Source organism: Pseudopodoces humilis, chromosome 12 (genome assembly GCF_049639895.1).
Source record: "Pseudopodoces humilis isolate 2021_Gansu_Grassland_sample_001 chromosome 12, ASM4963989v1, whole genome shotgun sequence".
Classification (NCBI taxonomy): domain Eukaryota; kingdom Metazoa; phylum Chordata; class Aves; order Passeriformes; family Paridae; genus Pseudopodoces; species Pseudopodoces humilis.
This window is the reverse complement of record NC_142211.1, coordinates 2,898,922-2,922,410: the sequence shown is the minus strand read 5'-3', so window position 1 is coordinate 2,922,410 and position 23,489 is coordinate 2,898,922. Positions and strand designations below refer to the sequence as shown.

General features: G+C 45.6%; 2 protein-coding genes across 4 annotated transcripts in view; one reads left to right on the top strand and one right to left on the bottom strand.

Annotated features, from left to right (window-relative positions):
- The window catches only part of LOC148183281 (protein FAM219A-like), a 285,636-nt gene extending 277,987 nt beyond the window's left edge, over window positions 1–7,649 (top strand). For 2 of the 3 annotated variants that reach the window (XM_088061499.1, XM_088061501.1), the window contains exons 4-6: window positions 2,032–2,112; window positions 2,482–2,536; window positions 5,231–7,649. In XM_088061499.1, coding sequence (XP_087917625.1) covers window positions 2,032–2,112; window positions 2,482–2,536; window positions 5,231–5,389 — 295 coding nt within the window. In that variant the 3' untranslated portion in view covers window positions 5,390–7,649. The remainder of the gene's footprint in view (window positions 1–2,031; window positions 2,113–2,481; window positions 2,537–5,230) is intronic. The other variant, XM_088061500.1, reaches the window with a different exon arrangement.
- A 5,158-nt stretch (window positions 7,650–12,807) lies between these two features.
- On the bottom strand, window positions 12,808–20,791 carry LOC148183280 (uncharacterized). Its single transcript, XM_088061498.1, has 3 exons — window positions 20,454–20,791; window positions 17,728–17,795; window positions 12,808–14,541 (listed from the first exon to the last, which is right to left on the bottom strand). The coding sequence occupies exon 3, from the start codon at window positions 14,403–14,405 to the stop codon at window positions 13,023–13,025; it is 1,383 nt and encodes a 460-aa protein (XP_087917624.1). The 5' UTR covers window positions 14,406–14,541; window positions 17,728–17,795; window positions 20,454–20,791; the 3' UTR covers window positions 12,808–13,022.
- Between the last annotated feature and the right edge of the window lie 2,698 nt (window positions 20,792–23,489).

The window sequence follows — 23,489 nt, the reverse complement described above, 5'->3', positions numbered from 1 at the left end:
TTTTTTTGTCTCTATGTTGTCATGTGAACAAGGGAATGGCTGGGTGGTGGGGAAAGAGGGTTTCTGGAGGTATTATTCTGGTTTCTTATTCTTGCAGTTTTGTTAATAAACTTTCTTTATTCCTTTTAAGTTTTAAGCCTGTTTTGCCCTTCTTCTAATCCATATCTCACAGCAAGAAATGAGTAATTTTTCTAGTGATTTTTTAGCTAATGCCTTAAACTCACAGCATTTATTTGGTGCATTGGCCGGGAAATGAAACTGGCAAATCTAAACTACAGCTAGTGATCAGGTTCATCAGAAGCAAGTGTGGAGTGTCCCAACTCTTTTTTCTTCCAGGGAGGAATGTGTTCTCAGTGCATGTCCGGTGTTCATCCCTGTGAAACTGCTCTGAACTACCCAGACACACAGCCTGCTTCCTCTGAATTGCACCCATTTAAATGCTTTCAGTGATAAGGGAGGATTTGCAAGGAAGTTGTCTTGCTTTAAAAAATCTAGATGTCTGCCAAGGAAGGTGGGAACCTTCCTGGAATGGAAGCATGACCCCCTCCCTTCAAGTTATTATAACTTTTAAATGATGGGGCTTCCAGGCAAAAATATGGGAAAGGAATAACAGTTCTTTACCAGCAAATATATATATATGTATATAAAACAGAATGGAACAAACACTAACCCCCAACAACCAAAGTTTTCCCACCTATTAAGCATCGCTTTCCCCTTTGGTGTAGTTATGACCACAACTGGCAGGGGGCACTTGTGGCTCTGGTAAGGCAACAGCTGCAGCAACTCTCTTGCAGCCAGAAGAGGGCTCTAGCAGGCACCAGTGAGGCAGGGAAGGTGTGATGATTCCCCCACGGCTTCAGGGGGCACTTCAATGTCAGCTCGGCAACCTCCTCAGGTTGTGATGGAGGTTCAGGTAAAGGGGAAGAGAGGAAATTGCTCCTTTTACAAACTCACAGGCAGCAATCAGGTTAGGTACCACCCCTGGCAGCAGGCAAGAGTGGTGAAGGCAGGCAGATCTGATCAGGCAGCAATCAGTCTCTGTACCACCACCACCGGCAGCAATGGTGAAGGCGGGCAGATCCAATCCTGGTGCCAAATTACAATGGCCAGATACACACACTCCCCCACCCATGCAGCCACTCTCCTTGGTCTCTGAACTGGAAGGGAAGATGTCGAGATGCAACACTGGTGGCTGGGTTCTTTTCCCCCTTGGACTGAGATTGATGAGAGAGGCAGTTTTCTCTTGTTCAGACTTGGTTGTTTATTTTTCTCTTATCTATACTACATATATACAGACTACAAGGAGCTATATACACTAAGATAGAGAGGTGCAAAATGGCTAACAAAGAACTTCTTTCAGGTCCTTTATATGTCTATTTGTCCAATTAATGAATTCCAAGTAAATTATTTTTCTTAGTGACCCAATCACCTGACACCTGTGTGCTGCACTGTGGCATCTTCTATCCAATCACTTATTATTACCCAAAAATCCCTAGAAAAAGAAGATGAAGAAGGAAGACGGAAGAAGAGACAACATCCAAAATCCTCCATCTTGTCTTTTGTTTTTTAAAAGACCTTAAACCCTAAACTCTTTCTCACCTAGTGACTTAAGAAAACTCTCTAACTTACACACTCCCACTCCCAGTTTTTCTACTTAACTTTAACAGTTGTCTCCATGGTGTTATGCAAAATTCAGTGCTTTCTTGGATGTCAGAGACAGGTATCATAGATAAGGGCCCACACTCTGTGCCTCTGACTCCAACAGGAAGAGACAACCTAGCCCCACCCCCATCCCCCCCCAGGGTCCTGGCCTAGCTTACATCTCTCGCGATAACCCCCAAACCGTGAAGGAGGGACTACGAGGGGGGACTGTGACAATTTCTGGTACAAATGATTCTGGGATACACCTTATGAGCCCTCCCCAAAACATAAGTGAAATAGAGAAAGACAAATATCATATGGCTTTGCTCTAGACTATGTGTGGCACTGAGCTTTACTGTGTGGTTAATGGACAACATTTAATTATTTCAGGCTCGTCATTCCCAATAAAGGCTATTCGTCATTAGATCAGAGTCCAGATGAAAAGCCACTGGTAGCCCTGGATACAGACAGGTATGCAAAGGGTTAATAAGATTTTATTTATATATATATATATATATATATATATATATTACAGTGCAAGCACTGAAGCTAATTCCTGCTGAAACTGCTCTTGTGGAACACTTGCACTTTTCCTTGCTGTGCCCTTCAGCATATGCTTTAACAAGTCTGTGTGTAAACAAGTAGGAAGAGACATGAGTAAAGAATACTTTGTTGGAAAGGTCTCAGGGTTACAGGTGAAAGTTGGTCTCCAGACTCCCTTGATATAATTTCTCTGTGGATGAAGTACAGCTTTATGACACAAGAAAGATAGGGCTAACCATGGAATACAGATCTTTTTAACTCGTTTCCTTCTTTGCTACATCTTGTCATTCCCTGCAGTGATGATGACTTTGACATATCCAGGTATTCCTCCTCAGGATACTCATCAGCTGAGGTGAGTTATATTCTTTCCTGCCATCCTTGCCATGAATGCTAGTAGTTGAACAGCCAGAAACAACTTAGAATGGCCTTGTGTCACCAGAAACAGTTCCACAAGGAATTTACCAGTGGTGTAGACTCTATGAGCCTGGAAGGGGCCATGGCAGAAACTGTAATATTTCTGTCTTTCCTGGTGATCCAATTGGCTCCATCCCTATACTTCCATGGCACAGACACAGATCTGCCTATTGGCTGTTATCACAGGTACCTTTGTATTCACTCAAGCTTTTCCCAGTTCTGCTCAGTTGTGCAGTGTTGGCCCACGTGGTGCAAATGCATCAACTTGTTTGTCACAGCAGATCAGAAACTGTATGCATGCCAAGAACACAAAGCATCTGAGGATGTGCTGTGATTTTTAGTTCTTGTGGGAGTCAGGGTCACCTAGTGCACGTTTATTTGGAGCACCAGAAATTCTAGGGAGGATTTGCAAATATGAACTTCTGCCCTTTCAAAGAGAAAACACAGGGAAGCTCTGGCTTGTTAATCCCTTTGCATTGTTTATTAATATATTCCCAAGGTCTCTTGTGAATTAGTTGTTCAGACTCCAGGTACTGCTTCTGCAGGATCTAATTTTTCATCCAAGGTGCTCAACAGCCATTTTGCACACAAGCCACTGGGAACTCTTCCCTGTCTCACTGTATTAGGAATGGCGAGACGCACGACACAGACTCTCTGGCTGAGTTGTCCAAGAGAGCAAAGTTTATTATCCTTGATCTTCATTTATAGACAGGTTTGAGAAGGTCCAAGAGGTAAAACTCTCATTGGTCATTAAAGCAACACATCACTATCATTGGTTAAGTGGAACACCACCCCTTGACTGTTTCTTACAAGTAAACAACAAGGATCCTAAACAACGCCTGCAAAGATTGTTGTCCTTTACCAAGGATTGTTTGGATTCTTTCTTATGCTTTCTCAGGCCAGAGTGAGAAGCTTGTGTGACTTAGTTTCAGACAGCCTCTGTGTTCCTGCTTGCTTTTTGCATTAAGCATCCAAAGTTCCCCTCTGTATCCCTTCCCTGGAAAAATACCTCTGAAATGCAGAGAAATGTCCAAGAGCAGGGACCATATCAGCTGATCTGGGCCATCTCTGGCCCCTGATGAAGTGTTGTTCACCCAGATCTGGATAGTTACCACTTGAATTTGAGATTACAAAAATCCAAGAAGCTTTACCACATTTCAACTGCTACAGTGCCCCAGACTGAAAGAAGGGACTGCCCAGCTGCCAGTCAGTTTATTATCATTATTATTACATTAATTTAAATGAGGACTAATCTTTATGGAAAGATTATTCCAGAATAAAATACTGTATCAGTTTGCTACTCTGGAATATCTCACTCTAGATATTCCTATTCTGGAAGAAGTTTAAAAAGCAGAAGGCAGCTGTCTTGGTTTGAAAGACAGGTGTCTGCTAAGGAAGGCAGGAGACTCTTGGAATGGAAAATGTAACTCCCTTCACTCCGAATTATTATAATTTTGGAACTAAGGGGCTCTCAGGCAAAGATATGAGAATAAGAAAAACAGTTCTTTACTAGTATGTATAACAAGGCAAACAAACAACAATAACTATGGCAGTTACAACAAACAACCAGAAACCCAGTAGCAGCAGCCTTCCTGGCAGCTGGCTCTTTCCCCTTTGGTGCAGTTCTGATCACAGCCAGCAGGGGTGCTGGTGGCTCCCAGTGGGCAGGGCAGATGCGATGATTCCTTCGCGGCTGCAGGGGGCTCTGTGGCACGAGATCGGGGAGCACGTGGCAATGGTGGCTTGACCGAGATGGGAAGGGATGGAAAGGAGGCTTTGCTTTCACAAAACCCCTGGGGCAGCCGATCCCAGTGCCCCAGCAGGACTCTTGGAAGCAGCAAGCTAGAACGGCAGGAATGAGCAAAAATCCCAGGGTGGTAGACAAGATATATTAGAAGCTCCACGGCTGTAGGTGGAACCACAGGGCATCTTGGCAGGCAGGGGGCGTGGGGCTACAGTGTAGTGAAAACTTGAAGCAGTGCCGCAAAAACAGCTCAGGCAGGGCAGTGGGAGCCTGGCTCGGAGCAGGGCAGGGAAAGGCAAGGTCGGGATCCTGGGGCTTTTCCCCTGAGGCACCCAAGCAGATGGTGAAAAGTCCCAGTGCAACTGCTGCTCTTACGAGCAGAGCTCCACTCATGGTAGAAGAAAGGCAGCAAGAGACTGAACCCTGCAGTGGTGATGAATTCTCCCCACATCAGCTGCAGCCTCTCTCCCCTCTGAATGCTGAGAGCACAAGAGTTAGAGGCTGCACTGAACCCTATTTTCCCAGTCCAAATCTCGTGGTATTTCTGCCATTCATAAGAAACCCTATGTAAAGAGAGAGTAGCCAGCTGCACCCCTCCCCTGATCTGTGACACCTTCTTTTGTCTCTCTGAAGTAGAAAGTCATTATTGTCTCCTAGCAGCATGTATGGGGGAAAATTCCTTAAGAGGAAAAGAAAAAAAAAACAACAAAAAAAACAGCTCATAAAACCCCAACAGCAGCCCTCGCTTGTGGTCAAAACCTGGGACTCTTTCATTGATGGGACAGCTGCTTATGATAAGGAAATATATTCCAGAATAAAGGACTTCTTTCCTCTTCCAGCCATCAGAAGAAAGAAATCTCAAGTGTTTGTCTGTTTGTTTGTCTGTAGCAGGTCAACCAAGACTTGAACATCCAGCTCCTAAGGGATGGATACCGGTTAGATGAGATCCCAGATGATGAGGACCTCGACCTGATCCCCCCTAAATCCGTCAACCCTACCTGCATGTGTTGTCAAGCCACCTCCTCTACCGCCTGTCACATCCAGTAGTGAGGCCAGCAGGCTGTGATCAATGCTTTCCACTATAAATGTAAAACTTAATGGTCATTGCTTCCTCCTATGGTAGGACATGCACCTCTTTGTGTTCATGGACCCAGAAGAAATAAAAAAAAATATGATTGGTTAATAAGTTATTTTAAACTACGGTAAAACAAAAGGCAAGTTGATCAAAGTGCCAGGCACTGCCTGGAAGAACTGACTGGTCTGGAGAGCAAATGCAGAGGGGTCTAGAGATATCTCCTTGGTTTGTTTAGGCACTGGAGATGTTTTGTAAGGTGTCTATTCCAGAATGGGAAGGGTCAGATGGAGCTGCAGTTACTGCTGCCCACTGAAACCAATCCATCTACAAGATCAGGAGTGAGTCTGAGGTGTCAGAGGGTTTTACCTTTGGGAGAAGGTCAGTTTTTAATTGAATCACTAAACCTGATACATTTGCATAACTATAATTATACTGTAACTGGGACACAGAAATAAGACCAGAGCAGGGCACAATTAATTTACTTGCAAAAGGGACAAATAGGTGATGTTTCACTGTGAGTCAGTACTAGTTAGAGCTGTTGTGTCACATATCCAATGCACTCTGTCCTTAGCTCCACATGAAATTATCACCAAAAACATGGATTCAATCTGCAGTCTATCCATGCTCTTCAGGGATTCAGTCTTTGCCCAAGAATACCATACTCCTGAGTTTAGAACAACCATGTATATTGACTTCATCCAATACTTCATTCCTGCAAGACACACACGCTTTCAGAAATTTTAGCTTCTTCAGGTAAGAAAAAATTAGTCCCACACAAGACAGAACTAGAACTGTTCAGTCAAGTCAGTGCCAGAAAAAACTAGTTGAAGAAAGCACATTTTCACAGAGCTTGGCTGTTGATATTGTCTTGACACTATATCTCTTGGTGCCCATGGGAGAGATTTATTAATGCTGAAGGTGTCTGTGATGGTGTCAGATTGCTGTTGGCACATACTACGTTTGCTCTAACCTCAGACAACTCACATCCCCTCTTGATATCCATTCCTTTCTGCAGCACAGTGGAGAAAGCTGCCTTCCCAAGTTTCTACCACCACCCTGCATCCATCTGCATGGATGTTGCCAAGTGTGTGGTGGACACCATTGATAGGCTAGTTTTGCAAGCAAGGTGCAAAAAGCATTCTATAGAAGTTTTGCATGTATTTTCAAAGCACTACGAAGAAAAGCAGCACAACTCTGCTTTCTCTTTACCATTTTCTGATATTGCTTACATGTGTCAGACAGTTGAAGAGTGGAAGTTAGTAAAGAGATTAAACAACTTTGGGAGCAGATGTTTGGCAAGGATGTGTTTCCCACACATTTAGCAGCTGACTCTTGCAAAACTGACTTCTCAGTCTGCATGATGCCAGAAAGGATGTGTAAAAAAATTTGGTGGCACAACAGCACCATCCACCGCTAATGAAGTTAAGGAACTTAGAAGTGCAACAAGGACTTAAAATACAGATGTCACCCCTGTGAGAAACCTGCACCTGGTCAGTCTGGCATTAATCTTGTGTAGGTAATCCCAAATCACAACCTCTTTATCTATGCTGACCCTTCAGCTACAGGGCTTGTGCAACTATGTAACAGATGTGTGTTTGTCTGATGAGATGTGGTTCAAGGTTTGGAACAATCCCTTACATAGGAAAGCCTTGAAAGGAAGTGACAAGGATGCCATGTTCTAAAGGTGAAAAGCACCTTAAAATTAGCACTTTTCCATGCCTTCCCCTTAGGCTCAACCTAGCCAAGTTTGCCCTGTGGCACTGCCCATTTATACAGATAGTTCTTTCAAAATGTGAGAAGTAGAAATAGGGTCATGTGAAGAGCCAGCTCTGAAGGGTGGTAGAGGTCAAAGCCAGGGTATATTTATATTGGCACATGCAGCCTGTGCTTGCTGAACCAAGCAGCAGCCAGGTGACAAAGCCTATTTCATTCTAGGTAATAATGGCCATACCCTGTGTGAGCTTTAAGGGAGAATGGTAAAGGAAGAGCCCAGGCAAAAGTGCCAGTTTATACCCTCAGATCATTACATGGATGCTAAAAGTAAGAGCATGAAACTGCCATGGGAATATCCCAAAGGAGACATTCAATTGCTCTCTTCCCTCCCATCAGCATTCACTATCCCAGTTGCACTCTTTCTGAGTGTTGTAGAGCAACATGGGCACCAGCAGGATAAGTTGCATCTTTCTCTGGTACCTGTGGAGAGCAGCTCTTCCCATTGCTTCCCAGACCCAGTTGCCAGCAGAAACCAGTGGTGACTGAGCTTTTCTCTTTCTGTAAAAAGCTGCTCCAGTAAAAGATGGATTTGCTTCTGGAAGGAACCCATCTCACCAGTTGTGCCTGGACTGTGGAGTCATTCCAAGTAACAAATGGTGACACAGGCAGTATGTCGTTCTAATTAGGAACGGCGGAAAGAACGACACGGACTCTCAAGGGAGTCACAACAGGAGAATATCTCTAGTTTATTGCTCTAGGCTTGTTATATAGATTAGTTCGTGGAAAGTACAGAAAGGAAAATCTTATTGGTTAGTAAATCATTACATCACCATCATTGGTCAGTGGGGTTCACCACCCCCTGACTTTCTCCTGCAAGGAAAACAAGAGGACAGACAAACAGCACCTGGCAGTTGTTTTCTGTTTCTGAGGATTGTTTTGAAATCCTCCTATGAATTTCTCAGGCTAGCTTCTCAGGCAGGACTGAGAGGCCATGGGGCCTGCAGCCTGCTCCAAAGCTAGCATCCACAGCAGTAGGATTGCATCAGGGAGTGGAAGGTGCAAAAGAAGTTTCATTAAAATTTGACTGTCTCAAATGTGTCACTGGAAACCAGCAGAGTAGGCATCAGGAAAAGAAAAGGCCATGCTGAGATAAGTGCTATTATCTGCCAAGATATTTGTCCTCCCAGAGCAGCATTCCATAGTTCCCCATCCAGCTGCCCCAGATGAGCTCACTAGTAAGAACTGCTCTCTACCTGGGCTGCATTCTCCCTTCTGCACTGGTCCCAAAAAAGCTGCAACTCCACCTTCTCCATCTGTTACCCACCTTCTTCAAGCTCACATGACCTAGGAGATATGAAGCTTTTTGGGAGATGTAATATAGACCTGCTGAGAGAGCTGGAAAACTTGGACAAGCTCTCTTCACAACCGCCCTTCTGGTTTTTATCACCTTCATCTCCATCCCAATCTCACTGATTTCTGGGCTCAGTTTTTTTGCACAGAAAAGTTGGGATAGCAGCTGTGTTTGGCTTGTAGCTGCCTCTGTCCTAAGACAAATATAAGGCAACCATCAAACCAGCAGGACATCCAACATCTGTGATGGTGGTTGAGACAGACTGCGGTTCATCTTCACCCACCTGAAGGCAGTGGGGCTGAGTGTTAGCTAGGCCAATGTAAAACCTTGGTGTGAGCCAGATGCTTTCATCCTCCCAGGCTCAGCACTGTGGGAGATCTGGGACCCAAGCACTGGGTCCCAGGCCTATAAGCCCATGTGAAATGGACTGGAAACCCACAGCAGAGGCACAGTTGGAAAGCCAGTCATCTATGTCCCCACCATGCTGGGGCAGAGTGCACTGGTAGGACTGTAGTTGTGCAGAGAAAAATGAAGGATGAAGTGTCTATACAAAAGAAAATTCAGAAAAAAATTATTCTCCCCCTTTTTTACACATTTTTAACCATTTTTACTCCTTACACAAGGGTTTTTGAACATTCAGTTTAATAAAGAAGGAAATGAGCCAACATTAAATAGCTTTCTGAAGGGTTCTGAAAGGAAACACCACTTGCATGCAGTTGGTCTGGGCCTAAGATGTGATTTCTAGACCTCATTGTATATACTGTAGCTGAGTCACCATGTGTTGTGGGAACTGGGATGGGAGAATCAGTGCTGACCATCATGTCAAACAGCCCCAGCTTTCCAAACTGAAGAAGAATCAGACCATGAAGGGGGGGAAAGTAGCAACAATAGAAGGATAGCTGGTTGTCACAGGTAAACTTCGGTATCCATGTCCAGTGGCTAGTTCTAAAGTCGCAAACTTTGTTATATTGCACGTCTTCTTTCCACTCTTCTTTTCTCAAAGCAGCTATCATCTTCCCCCTCCCTCATGCACTAGTGATGAGCATCAGAGGCAGTTGCAGCAAAAGTGACTCTCAGCCCAGTTCTGCACTCCCCTCTCCCACCCAGTCTCAAGGTAGCACAGACAGTTGTTAGCTATCACAAGTCTAAATTTTTAGTAACTCTGCTTGAGTTTCTTTCCTCATGTACCATAGCTTCCTCCCCACACACTCTAGCAAGGCAATACAGCAGGCTCCAACCATGTCCCAAGTAGCTTCTTTGCCCCCTGGCAGCACCTTACAGACATGAACCTTAGTGTGAATGTACTCTGTCAGTGCTGGTGAGGTCTGGTGCTGTCGATCTTGCATAGGTGACAGCTGATTGAGATTGATTGGGAGAAATCAGAAGGAAGTAGCTACTGTCCCTTTTCCTTTTTGAGAAAGAGTGGGAGTTTTTGGTATTATGATTATTGTCCACCTTCCAGTGGCCAAGTTCTGGGCTGCAATAATAACGGGTTAATTGACTGTCCAGACAGGTATGGAACTTCACACCAACCTTAATGGCAAACACCATGTCTCTATCCAGAGCCTGGATACAGGCTGGGTTTTTTCCATGCTGGCAAAGTGCTTTCAGCAGGCTCCAGATAGCCATTTCTAGCAGACAAGGAAATAGTACTTCTCAGAGTTTGGATCAAATCTCCACTTGCATTTCATGTCCTTAGCTTGAATAAAAATCAACCCAAATACTTCCCAGGTTTCCTTTCCCCATATGGTGTCCAGTGTCTCAGGGGAGGCAATGGTGGAAGGCATTTGGGGGTCACCAAAAGCAGTATCCTTTTTGGATGTATTTAATGGAAGCATCTTTCAGAAGGGGAGAAGACCTCACAACCTTTGTGTAAATCTCAGAGCAGGAGACTAATTTCCAGCTGTCCTTGAATATAGTGAAACATAGTTGAAACATCCAAATGCAAATATAGGGTTTGATCTGAATAGCCCTTTAATTAGGAATATAAATTTGTTGTAGCTTGACCTTAGTTCATGTAAGGAACCTGTTAATCATTTGACATGCAGAGTGTATTAATGCTGCACTTAACTTGGCCATTGGTTTTATTATCTAAGTTTGGGAGATTTTTCACTCTTGAAACATCAGTCTGCATCTTGTATAGGGCAGGGGGGATGTTTCTTTCTTTTTTCCTGTTCAGAACATGTAGCACACTGTTGTACTCCTGTTCCCATCCGTGTAGAGTATTGCCTTAAACAGATCAATTGCGTTGTGGTTTGTTTTGGGTTTTCTTTTTTCTACCATTCATTTTATGCATTAATTTATGGGGGGTTTCAAAAACATGAAATATGTATATTTTTTTTTAACATTTCCACTGCAGTATTTATCATTGTTACTGGTTGTGTTTAGTGTAACAGAATTAGTATTAAAAAGCATACATATGAAAACCAGCCTGCCAGACCGTCATTGGAGTGAACTGTGGTGGGAGGTTATGAACCACACCATCTCGTCTGAGACCCCAGCAATCACGGATACTGAAATCGGGGGTACTAGCCTTCATGCCATGTCAAATACTAGTTGCTTGGGTCCAGTAGAAGCAGCTGGTGTGGAGCTGTGCTGTATGGCACAGTTAAACCTGCCTGGACCAGCCAGTCCCCAGACAGCATTTGAGAAGGCTTCTCCTCATGGCAGCAGGACTCATCCCCTGCATCTAGGCTATGCCTCTCCTCCCAACAGTGACAGGAGCAGAAGGAGGCGCTGCATATATACAAGATAAATGGGTGAAATAACAAAGGAGGTGCTGGATCTATACAACATCAGTGGGTGAAATAACCTTTTCTCTGGCCTTGCAGCCATTTCTGCTCCTTAAAGCTATTGGCATGAGACCCGAGCACTGATTTTAGAGTTCAACATCAGGAGCTGGAAATGCTAGGGACTGCTAGGAACAGGGGATAGCCACGGGGAGCCACTGGCTCATAGAATCATAGAATCATCAAGGTTGGAAGAGACCTTTAAGATCATTCAGTCCAACTGTCAACCTAACACTATCACTGTAACCCCTAAACCACATGATCCAGTGCCAGATCCAGATGTCTCTTAAACACCTCCAGGGATGGTGACTCCACCACCTCTCTGGGCAACCTATTCCAATACCTGACCACCCTAACAGTGAAAAAAATGTTCTAATATCTAATCTGAATCTCCCCTGTCTCAGTTTAAGGCCATTTCCTCTTGTCCTATCATTGTAGGCACAGCAAAAGAGACCAGCCCCCACCTCATGATAGTCTCCTTTCAGGCAGTTGTAGAGAGTGATGAGGTCCCTCCTGAGTCTCCTCGAGACTAAACAACCCCAGATCCCTCAGCCATTCCTCATAAGACATGTTTTCTAGTTCCTTCACAAGTGTTGCCCTTCTCTGGAAACACTTCAGCTCCTCAGTGTCCTTTTTAAAGGCACTGAAGGCAGTACTCAAGGTGTGGACTCAACAGTGCTGAGTACAGAGGGATGATCACTTCCTTAGTCCTGCTGGTTCTACTATTCTTGATACAGGCCAAGATGCCATTGGCCTTCTTGGCCATCCAGGCACACTGCTGGCTCATATTGAGCTAGCTGTCAACCAGCACCCCCAAGTCCCTTTCTGCCAAACAGCTTTCAAGCCACTCTTCCCTATGACAACTGATTGCACAGACTCAGATTGGTGGAGATATTGAGATGTTTATTGCAAAAAGTAAGCTGTTTTTATACACTTCTTCAATACACCGTATTTCTTTCCTTATATGGTATTTCTTCACTAAATGAGCTATCACACATTGCCATGTCAGCAACATATTTTCCTAATGTCCTTATATGGTGGTGATCACATGTGGTTCACTTGTCTGGCAAGGGTCCTCCCTGAAGGGCATCTGCCATGTTGCATTTCTTTCCCCCAAGGTAAGGCAGAGACAAGCTTCACTGTGCTGCCATGGCATTCTGCAGGCACGTCCCATGGTCTGTAGCTCAATTCCATCTTACCTCCCTCTACACTTCCCCATGCCTATATTGCTGCATGCAGTTGCTGTGACCCAAGTGCAGGACCCAACACTTCACCATATTGAACTTCATGCAGCTGTCTCATACTGGAAGCTGACCTGTTGCAATCCTCCTCCCAGTGGGACCCCTCTGTCCCACCCCCCATGGTGAGAGCCCCGCTCGTCTCAGGGCACAGGCGGCGGAGGGGGTCCTGGAGTGGATACAACACGGACTCAAAGTATCTAGACACAGGAGGCTCAAACTTGCTGGAATAATCCTGGATTTATTGTCTGTCGTCCATCCGGGGCAAGAGAGACCGAAATGCCCTGGGTCTTATCTCTTATACTAGGGGGCAGGGGTAATCAGGGGATACAGGGAGGTCACAGCCAATGGGAAGGGGGAAGGGAAAGAAGGTTTTCAGGTAGGAACTAACATTACACAAACCAGAGGTGAGTTCTACCCTTGGGAGATACCAAGATTTTTAGATGCACTACAACACCTCACCCTTTTCTGTTATAAAAAAATGAGAAAGAAAAACCCTAGCTCATTTTGTCCTTTACCGTGAGCTTGCCCACCATTCACGATTGGTGGGTCGGTTAGATTCATTTCTGTCAGCTAGTTCCATGTGGTTAGCTGCTGAGGTAGTAAAAATTACACTACTAAGGGCCTTTAAAATCAAACAACGGACAATTCCAAATGCTAACACAATTAAAAACAAAATAACAAAAAACAACAGAATTGTTTTGATTATTGAAGTCCACCATCCTGTCAGTCCCCAGCCTTTGAACAGCTCACTAAACCAGTCCTCGGCTTCTTGTTTCATTTGTCCAATCAAGTTTTTCATCTCTCGGAGGGCTCCATGGACGTTGGGAGCTTTCGAAGTCAAGTTCAAACAGCAAAGTCCTTCAAACTCCTGGCATTCGTGTCCATGCAGAAGCAAAAGAAAATCTATAGCCGCCCTGTTCTGGAGGGTAGCTTGTCTGGTGATTTCCTTGTCTTTGAGGAGGGAGCTGAGGGCAGTGGATGTTAAGTTGGCCTGTTTCACTACCCAGCATTCTAACTGTCCTAATTCACCTAATGCCTGGGCAGCTGCAACCCATGGAAGAAATATGGATACAGCAATTCTTTTTGATTTTGCCCAGTGAAAAATGTCAGAATCACAATTTGGATCTAAAATGTCAGCGTTTCTTTTGTAAATTTTGTGTGTTGAATTCTCTTTTCGAATCCATTTTTTAATTTGGATTTGGTCAGGTGCCAACAGGGACAGCCTCCCAAAGGTACACGGTCCTCCTCGAAGGCGAGATGGGATCCCTGCCCATGCTCTATCTCCGCAAATCAGAAATATGCTTTTAGGGAGGGTTCTTGGATATGAATGGAGAGGATCATCTGCTGTGACGTGACTCTGCACACTACGCCATTGCTTTGCCTTAAATTCCTTTTGATATTGAACTATGGGGCGATATAATTTAGGGTCTGTCTGTGTGTTATACATAAGGTGGATACAAAAGGGTGCAGGAGCAGAACCTAATAGCTCTAATTCTTGGGGTTCTTTTTCTGCTCTGGGCAATTTTGGTAGCCACTCTTCTACAGGGTTTTTAACTGTTACCATTCTCCGCTTACGGTTTTCGAGTGGCTGGGTGCTGTGTGTTTTGGGATCTGTATTAAACTTGGGATCACTAAAGCTGGCTGAAAATTCTTCAACCTGCAGGGGAATTCCTACCACACAGGTAGACATAGGGTCTTTTGCTGCTGCAGTGGACAGGCAGATGCTCTCTTGTTGGAGTGTTTGTGCCAGGGTCACCCAGATGTTCTGGCGTGGCTGAGGGATGATCCAGGCTGCTGTCAGGCTGCTCAGTGCGAGCAGGATGACAGCAGGGTTAAGGCTCATCATGGATTTGAGTGAGAGGTAGGTTATTTCTACAAAAAAGAAAACAGACATTTTTTTTTTTAAACATATTCACAGCCAAAGTATGCAGGTCACAGGCTAGAAAGGTTTCTTCTTACTCTCTCCGGCGGCGTCTTCTCTTGGAAGCAACAGCCACTTGCTTCTCTTCTCTTCTTGCTGGGGCTGGATTCTTTGGAACAAAAAGTTTTACCCATTTCTGAGGAATCCATCGGGGGCCTGTGGGGGTGGATACACACGCGTAGCCACGCCCCCAGGTGACAAGTTCATAGGGACCCTTGGTTTGCCAAGTTTCAGGATCCCTGATGAAAACCAGTGGATGCTGTGACAATTTAAACTGATCACCACTGTTAAAATGCCGAGTCACAGGAGGATTCATGTTTTCAAATGAGCAATTTAGGAAGTTAATGGTAAACAGAGCTTTACAGAGTTTCTGTTGTGGAGACATCCACACTGCCTCGCTACCTTTCCTGGCTAGGACTTGTTTGAGCGTCTGGTGTGTATGCTCAATTACAGCTTGACCTGTGGGGGAGTGGGGGATGCCAGTTTTATGTTCCATTCCCCACTGCTGGACGAATTCCAGGAACTCCTTGGATTGATAAGCTGGGCCATTATCTGTTTTAATTTCTTTAGGGATTCCCAATACGGAAAAGGCCTGTACTAAGTGTTGTTTGGCATGTACAGATTTTTCTCCTGCATGAGCAGAGGCATACACTGCTCCTGAGTATGTATCAATGCTCACGTGTACATACTTAAGGCGACCAAAACTGGGGATGTGAGTGATATCTGTTTGCCACACCTCACAGCTTCTAAGGCCTCGGGGATTAACTCCGATGCCTAATGATGGCACTGCCAGGAGCTGACAATTGGGACAGGTAGCCACGATGGCTTTAGCCTGATCCCGTGTCAGCTGGAACTGACGAATCAGTCCTGGCACATTTTGATGGTATTGCTGGTGACTTATTTTTGCCTGCTGAAACACATCTGGGAGACGCACCTTTTCAGCTGGGGTAGCAAGGGAATCAGCCTCTCGGTTTCCTTCAGCGATTTCACCTGGCAACGGGGTATGCGACCTTACATGCATCACATAGAAAGGTTGTTCTCGATTTGAAACCAAATAAATCAGTTTTGAAAGCAATCTAAAGAGATGTTCGTTCTCAATGTCCTTGAGAACTGCCTGTTCCGCTCTGGACACCACTCCTGCTACGTAGGCTGAGTCAGTAACTAAATTAATCGGTTCTGTAAACTTCTCAAAGGCTCTCATGACTGCAGCCAGTTCAGCTATCTGAGGTGACCCTTCCACAAACTCAACATCAGCTTCCCAAAGCTGATTCTGTGGATTTCTCCAAGTCATCACCAACTTGTGGGATGTCCCAGATACATCAGTGAACACTGTGAGAGCTTTGAGTGGCCTTCGGCTCCTTTTCTCACAAGGAATGAGATGGAATTCCTCATGAAACAATTTGTGTGATGGTGCATGGACCGAAATTTTCCCACTATAGCTGTCCAGAGCTAACTGGAGGTTAGCATTGCTCTGCAGAAGATGCTCAAGCCTCTCTTTGGTCAGTTTCTCAGAGGAGTTTTTGCCTTCTCCAGAGAGCCTGACAGGGAGGTGAATACACATAAAGTCACAACCTGCCAGTTCCCACAGCCTTACCCTGGCCTTTTCAATCAGCTGAGCCATCAGCTCTTGTGGCTTGGTGATAGTTTTGGGTCATTGATGGGAGAGGAAAATCCATTCCATTATTAAGAGTGGATCGCTCTGCCCCTCGGCCCACTGGAATATTAACCCATGTAGATGTGACAATTTCCCCAGGACAATAAATTTGAAAGGCAGCTCAGGTTTGAAGCGGTGTGCCTGTCTTTCTGTCAAGGCCTTTTGTGCCTTTTCAATTACAGTTTTTGCTTCTGGAGTCAGCTCCCTGGGAGACAGTAATTCTCTCTCCCCTTTCAATAAATTGAGTAGGGGGCTCAGGTCCTCATTTGTGAGACCTAGCCATGGTCTGACCCAGTTTAGTGACCCGCATAGAGAATGGAGGTCTGCTAGAGTTTTAGGATTACCAATAATTTCCAATTTTTGTGGAACAACAGTCCGTGCAGTAATTTCCAGGCCCAGGTATTTCCAAGGTGGCATCCTTTGAACTTTGTCTTCCTGAAATTGGAATCCAGCAGAGGTTAAAACTTTAACCACTAGGTCAAGGGTGTCTTTCAGTATGTTGTTATTGGGACAGCATATTAAAATATCGTCCATATAATGCAAAATGATAGCCTCTCTCTTTTCAGCACTCACTGAGGACAGGAAAGACCCCACATACCACTGGCAGATGAAGGGGCTGGCTTTCATCCCCTGAGGTAGAACTGTCCAGTGGTACCGTTTCATTGGAGCTTCCCGGTTAATTGTGGGAATGGAAAAGGCAAACCTTGGTGCATCAGCTGGATGCTGGGGAATTTGAAAAAAACAATCTTTAATATCAACTACTGCTAGTAGCCAATCTTGCGGTAGCATGGTTGGAGATGGCATTCCTGGTTGGAGAGACCCCATGTCCTGTATTTTTTTTTGTTTATTTCTCTTAAATCTTGAAGGAGACGCCATTTATCTTTCCCTGGCTTTTTTATTACAAACACCGGGGAATTCCAAGGGCTGGTTGTTTCTACTATGTGTCCTTTAGCCAATTCTTCTTCCACTAATTTTTCTAGCGCCCCGAGTTTTTGTTTGCTGAGAGGCCACTAGTTCACCCAAATTGGATCATTATCTAGCCAAGATAATTTTTGGACAGGACGCTCTACAGTGGCCTCTATCAAAAATCCTGAGGTGTCTCAGGGATTGTTAGTTTTACCCCCCACTGCGACATGGTATCTCTCCCCCACAAGGGGCACTTGTAGTCAATAACAAAAGGTCGGACACTAGCTATCCTACCGTCCAGACCTTCGATCTGGACGATATCTCTAGCAATTTTTGCCAGTTTCATCCCTCCAACACCCTGTATTTTTCCTGTCACTGGTTGTATGTCCCAATGTGAGGGCCACACCTTTTCCGGTATTATGGTCACGTCTGCCCCAGTGTCAATTAACCCTTCTACATGGAGATGTTCTGATTTATGTGTTAAATTGTATCCCATAATGGGCTTGTTTTCACCCACTACTTCTGCCCAGTAGACTCCCGGTGCTTTGTCATCTACTGGGACTTCTGTTGGAACAGGGATTACCTGGGCTATTACCTGCCCTTTATCTACATAGAAAGGTGGTTGGGGGCACCTAGCTAAGAGAATGAGGTGTGTTAGGTCTCCTTTAATTGTCATGGGAGCCACCTCAATCTCTATTGGTGTGTGTGCTGTGTCTCCAATAACAAAATACCTACTATCCAGTCCAGCCAGGTCTTGTGAATTATCCTGCAAATCTACTCCCACGACAGTCCAGCGGTCAGATCTGAAACAAAAAGCTTTAGAAGTTACAAGTCTGAATCGCTTTTGTGGTTGCCAGACCTTATTAGGCAAACGTTTTTCACAGTTATATTTTTGCAGTTTTTCACCCCCCTCCCCCCTTTTTATTAAAGGACAGAGATTCATTTCCACTTCATTTATGTCTGCACGCTGAGTGGATAAGCGCTGTGATGTAAGTTTTTTGGCAAGCTGGTATTCGTGTGTTTCTGTTGTTTTAAAGGACAGTTTTTTGCAAAATGTCCTGGTTTTCTGCAGTGAAAACAAATTCGCTGTTGCTGGTTAGACGTCATCTGTTCACTCCTTGTCTCAGATGAAACTGCAGCAACAGGTCTTGGGGTGGTCCATGGAGGTCTCTTTTCCTGCGAAAACATCTCTGCTTTCCTTGCACAGGCTGCTGACATCTGTGCAAGGGTCGGAGGGGGATCCATAGGTAAACCTAAAATAATTCTACGGCAAGATTCATTAGCATTTCTCTGAGCAAGTTCCTTGACTAACTCTGCCTGTACCACAGGGTCTTCTACCTGATGGGAGACTTGTTCCCTTAATCGGTCTAAGAATTGCAGGAATCCTTCTGAGGCCATTTGTTTTACATTAATATAGCTGCCCTTAGTGTCAGCTGTAGGTAGCTGGGTGAAAGCCTTTTCTGCAGCTGTAGTGATTTTATCTATCACAGCCTTTGGCAATGCTCTAGTTTGGTCCTCAGGTTTTTCCCATACTCCTTCACCACATAAATGCTCTAAAGTAATAGGATTATTTAATAAATCTACATATTGGTGATTAGTTTTTAATGATTCCACCAGTATGTTTTTCAGAAATCGTTTCCATGTGTTTTCCCATAATTCAAATTCGGATGGTGTAAGCAAACAGCTAAAAAGATCTTTAATATCTGTAGGAACTAAATCATTTGAGGTTAGTGTTGTTTTAACAATGCTTTTAAATATTTCACTATTACGACTAAATTCTCTTTGTACTTTGCAAATTTCCTTTTTGTCTTGGTATGAAAATGGTTTGTAAGTACGATTCTGTGGTCTTGTTCCAGTAAAAGTAACCAGAGCAGCAGTAGGGAAAAAAGCTGAGTCACAACTATTTTGTTCTCCATTCCCGGGAGTTGCATTGAACCGGCAGGGGGGAGAGGCTTGTCCTGCCCGGATATCGGGAAGGCTTGCATTCCCCCACCCCCCAGGGGCACCATGTGGCTCTACAGTGGGGGTAGGCTGAGAGGATCCACCCTTCAATCCCCCGGCGCGTCCCCCGGGGCCATCAGGGCATATTGCAGCAGCACAACCACACCCGCCTTTGGAATGTGGTGAGGCAACCTCACCTCCCTGCTCACTCCCGGGCCCGCCCCCTGGACCGTGGGAACTGGGAGGGGCCCCGACCCTCACCCCCCACTCGGCCCAGCCCCCAGCCCCGCCCCCACAGGGGCTGGGGGGGGGGGGGCACCCCCCCCCACGCCGGGCTCCGGGGTTCCCATTCCCTCATCGGGCTTGTGGAGAGACCCAGCCTCACCCCCGCAGGAGCCGGGAGAGGGCCCACGCCCCACCACTCCAGGCCCGCTAGGCAGGCACCCCCCCATCGGGCAGCAGGGCCGGGACACCCCTCCCCCTGCCCCTCTGCAGGAGCAAGGGGTGTAACTCTCTCCCTCCCCGCTCCTCCTCCCCGCGGGACAGGGGCCGGAGGGATAGGGGATAGGGTTACAGCCTCGAGGGACAGGGTCATAGGGTGGGGCCAGGCAGGGCTGGGGGGTGGTGCAGGGTGGAACGTCAGGAGGAGCAAAGGGGTTGTGGTAAGGGTTGGGGGCGGGAACCGGTGGGTGGGAGGGATCATGGGTAGGAGAAAGGGGATACACAGGAGGATTCACCATGTGGCCAGGTAACACGTGGCCAGCGCCATCTTGGCTCTCAGCCATGTGTTCTTGAGTAAGTTCAGCCGAGCCCTCCCCTCCTTGCAGGGAGGATTTAAAGCTATGTTTTTCGGGGTTTTCTGCGGAGAGGGAAGGGTACGGGCAGTTTTTGTCTGCCTGTAATGCCTGGGACAAACCCTCTGATGGGGGGGCTGAGGGAAGGGAGGGGGAAGAGCAAGCCGGAGGCTTTTGCCTCTGTAGAATCGTTTTCCGAATTAAAAGGAACAGGGGGAGGTATTTCCCAGCTGTGCTGTCCCCCAATTCAACTTGCACAGTAAGGGCTTGTCCAACCTTTTCCCAGTCAGGCAGGGAATCAACATTCAAATCCGGAAAATGCAAAAAAACCCATTTTACTAATTTCCTCAGCTTATTTTTTGAGAAATTGATATTTCCAGCCTTTAAAATATTCTTAATAAGGGAATATTTATTCCTTTCCTGTGTAGACAAAAGAGTACCCATGGCCAATCTTAAGGCTTTACTACACAGGCTGGTCTAGCCTTTTTTTTACCTCCGAAAAAGCAGAAAAGATCCAAACTGCGGTCCGGGTTTAAAAACCACCGAGGAGGCCGGGACGCGCCGCCGGTGCACCCCCCCCACACCACGTGTAGTGTCACGTGGGCTCCCTCGGTCCCGATACCGGGGAGAGGCTCTGGCACCAGCACCACACCACACCACCGTGCCTCGCAAAACCCCACAACAACCGCCGGATCTCCCACACCCCCCCGCGCCCCCCCCCAGTACCTGTTTCCTGAAGGATGCGCGGTGTTCGAAGAAAAGAAAAAAAAATGTTCTCGGTCCGAGTTGACTCGTGTACCCACCGAGCTACCAACCCGACCCCTGTCAGTAAAACTGCAGGGTAGGTGACGGTACCTGGGCTTGTTAGAACACCCGTGGGGTGTTTTCCAGCCGTCTCGAGGGGATCTAAAGCCCCAACGTTGGTCGCCACCCGAAGAGATCCTCCCTTAGCCCCTCGATGTAATCCACACTAGCTCTGTCGATGGAGAGGTTCAGGGAGATCCTTCATGACCAAGAAAAAGACCAAAAGGTGCTGCTTCTCCCTCCGGGTAACGGAGGATGTTTATTCTGGCTGGATTCCAGAGGAGAGAAGAGACCGGGTTTCTCCTTCCCGGGCTTTTTCAAACCTCGGGAGAGGGGCGGGGGGGACATATAACACCAACCAATGGGATAACGTTTCAGGGACAGGGAGGGGAGGGGAAAAACACGTCACAGCTGCAGGGAGGGTTTACACAGAAACCAGGTAACTCCCAGAAATATGCACCACCACACTCCTTGACAGGGGAGAGCTGACCCAAACAGCAGTTGGGGAGGAACCAATGCGCTATCTGCAGGGCAGAAGGGCATTGGAAAAGGGAATGGCCACAAAAATAGCTGGACCCACAAGAGGAAGAAGTCCAGAGGATAATGGAAATGGATTGTTAGGGATGTCAGGGGCTTCCATTATACTGGGGATCCATCACTCAGGAGCCCTTGATAACTTTTAAGGTGGGTCCGGATCGAGAGGAGGTGTGTTTTCTAGTAGACACAGGTGCCTCTCGATCCACCTTGAATTTTATAACTAAAGAGGGTGTAACTTTTCTCTAAAAAATTCTTTTTCTCTTTCTCTGATTGTGCTGCACTTCTGTAATTTTCTTTCTCTTCCTGAATTTCTGTCTCCTTTGGGTTGAATTCTTTTGGGATCCTCCATTGTGGGGAGCCTTGCTTATCTCAGTTCTTTAGTTTTGAAGAAAACTCCCGAGCTCGTTAGAATCATGTTTCTCGTGTTTATTAGAAGGTCATTACAAAACTTGGCAGGTCTCTCCAGACTAGCTGCACAAGCTTAATTCTTTGCAATCTGGTACATTTCTTCTGATGGTACAAGGCCTTGTGGCTCACTTTGTGTTTGAAAGCACAAAATGGCCTCAAACTACATCGTTCTATTATCTTTATACTTATTCTCATCCAATTAACAATAGACACGTATTTTATTTTTAATGACCCAATGACCCATCACTTGTGTGCTGCACTGCAGCATTTTCTGTCCAATCACTTACTATTACCCAAAAACCTCTAGAAGAAGAACATGAAGAAGAAAGAAGGAAAAGAAACAACACCCTAAATCCTCCATCTTGTCTTCTGTTCTCTAAACTTTTTCACCCAATGACTTAAGAAAACTCTCTAATCTACACATTTACATTTTTAGCTTTTTCTAACTTTAGCAGTTGTTTTCATGTATCACCATGAAAACATGCTCATGAATTTCATGTTCTATGAAATTCAGTGTTTTTCTGGATCTTAGAGTTACGTATCAGAAACAAGGGCACACACTCTGTATCCCAGACTCCAACAGAGGGGAAACTGTCAAAAAGATCATTGGTTATTCAAGGAGTAAGCGGAAAGGATGCACGAGTGGATTTTATTCAACCACTATTAATAGATGTGGGGGACAAGTTTGAAATGCATGAATTCCTGTTTGTTCCTAATTGTGATTGTAATTTACTGGGAAGAGATTTGATAGCAAAAATGGGAATGCAAATTAGTGTTGTAAAAAATGACACAGAGTCCAACACTGTGATATCTTTGTGTAAAATGTCTGAGAAAGCTTATGCTGAAATAGATCCAGAAGTGTGGGCCGCCCCAGGGAAATATGGAAAATTAGCCATAGAGCCTTTCCAAATTACTTTGAAGCAACCAGGTCAAGTGGTGTCTAAAAAGTAATACCCTATTTCAAGGGAGGGAAAGAAGGGGTTACAGCCTGTTATTGGGTCCCTGCTGAAAGCAGGTCTTTTGGAGCTGTGTATGTCTCCCTATAACACCCCTATCCTGCCGGTTAAGAAACCAGATGGAACCTACAAAATGGTGCAAGATATAAGAATAATAAATAAATTCATATTTTACTCCCTTTTGTATTGTTCCCTCCGAGCCTGCTTTGAGCTTCATCTTCTAGCTCCTAGCAGGCTCTCTCTCTCTTCCACACCCTGAAATAAACTACTAACATAAAACTCGACTATAGAGGTCTCTGCCGTGTCTCAGACCGTCCACACCCCGAAAGCGTCTCTTACAGAAGCTGATGATAGAAACTAAGATGCCGTGGTATGGCTCTTGCAACTATCTTTGCCAAGAATAAGGGCCAGACCCAGGGGGGATATTCAACTGTATCCCTTTGAACTGATGTTTGGAATTCCCTATCCTTGTAATTCTCAGCCTGGGGCAGGGGTAGAGATAAATGATGTATATTTAAAACAATATGTGGCCCAGATACTGTCTCTTGTGAAATCTCTTTGACAGGAAGCTCAGCTGGCACAGACCCTGCTTTTGGACTTGGCTGTTCACAACATCCAACCAGGAGATTAGGTCCTAGTTAAAAAGTAGAAAGAAGCACCACTGGTGGCTAAGTGGTGTGGACCTTTCCAGGTGTTGCTGACCACAGAAGCAGCTGTCAAGACAGCTGAACACGGGTGCACCCATCACACTCGGGTCAAGGTCTCTGAGGCCGCAGAGGTTTGGATATCTTAGCTGGAGGAGGAGGATGGGAAACTGTGACTGACACTTCGCAAGAGTGGACTGGAGCAGCAGCCGTGCATCGACATCGGGGGAAGCCCCAAGTCCCTACCGAGAGACTGGCTGCTGAAATAGTCTGTTTGGGCATCCCTTCTCTCAAATCTCCAGTCACTGAGAGCCAATCCATGCTGTCATTGCTTTCTTTATGCTAAGCTTTTTCTGTGCCTTCACTTGCCACAGGTGGTGTGGAAGACAACATGAAAGTGAAAATTAGGTTAA